At 67.6% G+C, this 5,724-nt stretch overlaps 1 protein-coding gene across 1 annotated transcript; it reads right to left on the bottom strand.

The window, feature by feature from the left end:
* Positions 1 to 49: 49 nt before the first annotated feature.
* On the bottom strand, positions 50 to 5,348 carry MNEG_12485 (Putative SWI/SNF-related matrix-associated actin-dependent regulator; the record flags this gene model as incomplete). Its single annotated transcript, XM_014039043.1, has 14 exons — positions 50 to 69; positions 126 to 551; positions 882 to 917; positions 1,075 to 1,255; positions 1,592 to 1,759; positions 2,010 to 2,096; positions 2,326 to 2,389; positions 2,755 to 2,864; positions 3,173 to 3,220; positions 3,576 to 3,665; positions 3,859 to 3,918; positions 4,293 to 4,383; positions 4,680 to 4,848; positions 5,186 to 5,348. The coding sequence occupies 14 exons, from the start codon at positions 5,346 to 5,348 to the stop codon at positions 50 to 52; spliced, it is 1,713 nt and encodes a 570-aa protein (XP_013894497.1).
* Between the last annotated feature and the right edge of the window lie 376 nt (positions 5,349 to 5,724).

Genomic DNA, 5,724 nt, shown 5'->3' with positions numbered 1-5,724 from the left:
GTTTGGGGGGGGGGGGAGACGGACGAGCCATGGGTGCAAAGGCGCCAAGCTATCCCTCCATCCTACCCCCTGCCGCAACCCTTTGAATCCCCGCCAAAAGGGCGATGTGCTGGCCCCCGTCTCACCCCGCCGCTCCTCCTCAGCCTCCCGCTCCCCCTCCTCCTCCTTGTCCGCAGCAGACGCCGCCGCCTCCGCCTGTGCCGCAGTGCTTGGCCCCGCGCCGCCGCTGCCATTCACGCCGGAGCCTTTCTCGCCCGCGCCGCCGCCGCCGCCGCCTCCAGCCGTGGAGCTCGGCCCCGCGCCGCCGCTGCCATTCACGCCGCTGCCCTTATCGCCCTCGCCGCCGCCGTATTCAGCCGCTGAGCTGGGCCCCGCGCCGCCGCTGCCATTCACGCCGCTGCCCTTATCGCCCTCGCCGCCGCCGTATTCAGCCGCTGAGCTGGGCCCTGCGCCGCCGCTCTCGCCCGCGCCCGCGCTGCCGCCGCTGCCCGTGCCCGTGCCGCCCTCCGGCGGCGGCGGCGCGCCGTCGGCTGCAAAACGGCCCGTCAGCTCTGTGGGCAATGCGGCCGGCGGGGTTTTTGGGGCGAGCGGGCCGGCAATGGTGGCGAGTTTGAGTTCTTGCATGTCGAATTGTGGGGAACCAGTGGCAGCGGCGGGGCCCCGAGAGCCGGGCCTGCCGCTGTGCAAGCACGCGCGCACGACCCCTGTCTAGACAGATGGACAGTACCATGCATTGTTTTATGCCGTCCAACCATCACCCCATGAGAGAGCGCGCGCACACACTCATACGCGCGTGCACACACACAAGCACACATACACACACGCGCACGCACACATGCACACACGCACGCGCGCGCGCACGCACGCACGCGTGCCCTCACCCGTCAGCACCCCAGGCCCCTCCTCCACGCCCCCATCTGCCCATGCCGCCGTGCACGCAAGCATGCATGTACCCTGTCCCTGAGATACAAACAGGCCCGCCCGCTACTCTATGCCAACCGAAAACCCATGTGCACACGCGCGCGCACACACACACACACACACACGCACACACACACACACACGTGCTCTCACCCGTCGGCACCCCAGGCCCCTCCTCTACGCCCCCGTCCGCGCGCCGCCACCGCGCCTGCGCGCGCGCGTCCCTCGACGCCGCGGCCGGCGCCACCCGCTTGACTTCCGCCAGCACCGCCCCGAGATTCTGGCCCCAGGGCGCCGAGGGGTCAGCTGCTGCCAGCCAATCCATGAGGCCGGCCTGTGGATGCGGATCGAATAATCGTTGATGAAGTAGACGTTATGAGCGGACTCAAAATCGTATGTTGGGAGGGGTGGTTGACGGTTGCAACGGACTGAAATCCTTGACCGGGTTTGGGTTGATCGGCGTCAGGAGATAGCGGTGGTCAACGCAGAGGGAGCCGCGGAGTGCTGAGAGCAGGCTGAGAGTATCGAGGGGTTGGGGAAGCAGCCAGCCGGATGGGGTTGGAGCGGCGGACAGAAGGGGGGGTCTCATCACACAACAAACCGCCCACACGCGCCCATCCCCGCCGACCGCCAACCGCCAACCGCCGGCCGCCAAGTTTGGACCGCCAACCTTGATTATCTTGGCCGCCGCCGCCGCCCCCGCCGCCGCGTCGTACTCGTCCAGCGCGCGCGCCACCAGCCCCGCCATGATCTCCCGCATGCTCATGCGGCCGCCCGTCCCGCTTCCGCCCGCGCGGCCGCCGGCGGCGCCGCCGACGATCTGCGGGTGGCAGCACGCCTGCGCGGGGGAGCAGCCGGCACGTCTCGTCGTTTTGCAATCCTCTTTTTTTGGAGAAAAGGTCAGGGGAAGCGGTTTCGAGGCCAGGGCAACCCGGGCCAGCGGCTGTCCCCCCTGCCGCCAGTCGCCCCCGGCCCCCCGTCTTCAAACCCCCGTGCGCACTCCCAGACCCGCCCCCCCTCAAAAAAACCAACGAAATCCCCCGCGCCCAGCATCACTTGTGCGTCAAGCTATCCACTACCCACCACACCTGCCGCAGCGCCGTCAGGCAGGCGGCAACCCCGGGAGCCAGATTCTTGGCGCCCCCCTCCCGCGACGGGTCCCGCTCCCGCCGCGCCTTGGAACATGTGCCAAGGGGTTTGGTCAGGATGGAGCGGCCATGTCTGCCGGCGAGCCTAGGGGTGCGTCACCAGTCGGCGTGCAGCGTTCTGCCGCAATATGGCGTCACGTGACGGGCGGCCGGGCCGGGGGGGCGACAAAGTGGCGACATGTCTGCCCTCTTGCACAGCAGCATCTAATCAGCCGGCTGGGTCCCTCACTGCGCGGCCCCGGGCCCCCCCTCTCACCACTTGCTGCTGCAGCAGAGCAAATTGCTCGTTGTACCGCCGCAGCAGCTGCCCGTAGCACGCCCTGCCGGAGGCGCGACCGCACGGGTTTGTTTCTTGTGCAAAGCTGAAAAGCGCGCCAATGCGTGTGTGAGTGCATGTTGGGGGCGCGCGTGCAGCGGAAGCGCTCCCCGCGGCAATGGGCGTGGACGGCTATTGGGATCAAGCGGTAGGCGCTAAACCCTGAACCCTAAACACGAGGCCGGCAGCACACAGAGACGGCAAGCAGCAGGTGGCCCCCGTTCAATCGCAGGCCCCACCGCTCCCGGCGACCGCAACAACAGAAAAGCTGCCGCAAGCCGTTCCTGCTTTCTCGCCCGCGCCGCGGCCGGCGGCGAGCAGAAAAACGCAGGCAGCAAGGGGCCAGGGTTCAGAGGAGGGGGGACCCACCGCTCGGCAACACTGAGGGTGACCCGCAGGTCTTCGCGCACGCAGGGCGGCAGCGCCAGCTGGCCGGCGACCGACGCCTTTGAGCGCCGCAGCATGACTGAGCCCAGCAGCTGCGGCGGCGGGAGGGCGGCGGGGAGGGTCTTGTCGGGATTGCCGGGGCTGCTGCGAGCTTGGGTTTTGCGTGGGCGCGGGCGTGCCTTGTGGGTTCGCGCGGCATGCTCGCTGCTCGCTTCGTGGTCTGGGCTGAGGCAGGAGGGGATGTGCTGTGATGAGTGCACGCTAGGCTTAGCGCCAGCCGGTCGAGGCGGGGTTTCCAACGCTGCATCGAGAACCTCAGACCCTAACACCCTGAAGCCTAATCGCTAGATGGAGACGCGCGCGGCGCGTGCTGGTGCGCCGCGCCGTGCGCCAGGCTCACGTGGCGGAAGGCGAGCGGGCCCACGGTCGAGCGCTCCCAAAAGGGCAGCTGGGGGGGGGTGCGGAGGGTGGGAACACGGGGATTCCAGGGACTAAGGAGCAGATATCCAGGTTCATATGTCAAGGGGGGGGGGCAGGGCGGAATAGGACAGGCAGCAAGTGCCCAGCGCCCGCGCCGCAGGGGTGTCGGGGCGGGGCCGCTTGGGCCGTCTGAGCCTCGCTTTGGCGCCGAGGACGCACCCTGCCAGCGAAACGCTTGGATTCGTGCGAATCGACTCGCGGCGCAGCCCTCTGGAGTTTCCATTTTGCAATCCGCCAACCCGCCGCCCCGGACCCTGGACTCTCAACGCCTGATGCCCACTGCTAGTGATTGGCAGGCAACCCCCAACCCTGGCCACCCAAACCTGCAGCAGGGGCCTGAAGAGGTGGTGGAACGGCTCGCAGGCCAGGAATTCCAACAGGCCCTGGATCTCGTGCACGCGGGAGCTCAGCGGCTGCGAGATCGGGGGGGAAGACGAAGGGGCACGAGTCGACTTCCGGTGTGAGGCTGTGGGACGGCAGCCGGGGCACGCGACCGCGCACGCTGCATCTCAAGTCCAGACGCGGCGGCGCGGGACCCAAGGATCACAGATCAAGTGGAACGCCAGATCAGACAGATTTAAATCAAATCACATCAGATCACCCCACCGTGCCCGTAACAACCCAGGCGTGGCGCCGCCACAGGCTGCTGGCCGCGACCGCCGCCACCTGTCCGCAGTGGGATTCGAAACGGGTTGGGTTGGGCGCGTCTTTGGGTCATGCACAATGGGTAGAGCGGCGCGGCGTGAGTGCTCGCTGGGCGCAGCTGTGGATTTCGAATTCACATTCCAGACCCGCAGCCGTTGCGACATGCGGAGGGGGCCGGCGGGATGCGAGGCGAGCGGACCCATGGAGCGGACAGTGTGCCCCAGAGATGTGCACAGGCTGGGTTCTTGGAATTCAAGACAGGATCCAGGGTTCAATAAATGGACCAGCAAGATCAGGCCCGTGACGGCACGAGGTGCGCCCAGGCGCGGGCGCCGAAAATCGCAAGCAGCAGCTATGACGTCACCGATGACGTCATCCCGCGTCACCGCCCGCACCGAGTTGGTGTTGGCGACGGCCTGCGCCTCGTCGAGCGCGATGCGCCAGAACCCGTAGTGCTGCAGCGCGGTACGCGGCCGCGACAGCTCCCTGCCCGCCGCCCGATGGCGCGCCCATGTATGCGCGCGCGGCGGCGGCGCGTGGAGCGGGGATCGTCAAACGGCGCGCGCGGTGTGGTGGGCGCGACACAGCGTGCGGAGCAAGGAGGGTCGCAACCCGGGGCTACCCGTCTGATCTGGTGCCTGCGCAGTCGCCCGGAGCCCACAAAGGTGGAGGCATGCGTTGCCAATCACACAGTACAAGCGGTACAAGCGATAAGCGATCCCTCAATCGGCAATAAAAGTTAATTTAAGAACCATCAAATACAAGAGAAAAAGGCCGCTCACGTCCTGAGGTTCTCATATGACAGGAGGCAAATGTCATTCTCATGCAGCGCCACCGGGCGCCCGTCCAGCGCCCGGCAGGCGAGGAACGGCACCGCCTTGGCCGCCCCTTTTGCGCCGCCAGCGGGCGCGGAGCTGCGGCCGCGGCGCGTCACCATGCGGCGGGGCCCGCCTGTGCGCGCGGCGGAGCGGCGGAGCGCAGGGAAGGGGGAGGGATGGTGCAAAGGCACGCATGTCATAAGGCAGTAATCCCCCAGGTTTTAGATGTGGGGTGAACCCTCCTAGCGCAGTATGCGGGCCCGCACGCACGTGCTATGGCATCCACCGTCCCTCCCCCACATGGCACACCCAATTCGCAACCCTCCCAGCCTCGGCTCGCCGCTCGCTGCCTCCCATCAACCAGCCCCTCCCCTCCCCTCCCGCGCGACGCGCCAGGCGCAACCCCAGGAGCAGCCCAGAGAACAAAACGATCGCACCACTACCGACAGGATACGAAAGGACACACCCACCCCCGTCGGCCTCGCCCCGCCCTAGCGCGTCATCGGCACCCTGGCCCGCCTCGTCAGCGAGCAGCAGGCCGGACGCGGCCGCCACTGCCGGGTCGTAGGTGCAGCAGGACAGCGCCCCGGGGGCGACGTGCTTCGCGATCTCGTCCTGCAGGTGCCAGATCATCCCAGATCAGATCAGATCAGATCAGGCAGCAGATCAGGCCGCACGTCTGATCAGTCCTTGAGGAGAGCCTCGGCAAAGCCCATCCAGAGCAATACAACATCCTTTCAAAGCAGCAGCCCCGAAACCCCCAGCAGTAGTCCCACACCACCCCTCTGCAGCAGCCCTGAACCCCACCGCTGCACGAGCACATAGCAGAAGCCAGCCGCTCCCGATGACCCCCCAGATCGGCACCCGCGCCCGCTCGCCTTCCATTGGGGTATGAGGTTCGAGGGCAGCACCAGCAGCGTGGTCTTGATAGGGCAGGGCGAGCCGTCCGCCAGTCGGTGGCGGCGGGGGTCGGCCACCCAGTCTGACATAGAGATTCGCGCCGGGGGTT

This window comes from Monoraphidium neglectum, assembly GCF_000611645.1.
Source record: "Monoraphidium neglectum strain SAG 48.87 unplaced genomic scaffold scaffold03270, whole genome shotgun sequence".
Classification (NCBI taxonomy): domain Eukaryota; kingdom Viridiplantae; phylum Chlorophyta; class Chlorophyceae; order Sphaeropleales; family Selenastraceae; genus Monoraphidium; species Monoraphidium neglectum.
This window is presented reverse-complemented; position numbering and strand designations above follow the sequence as displayed.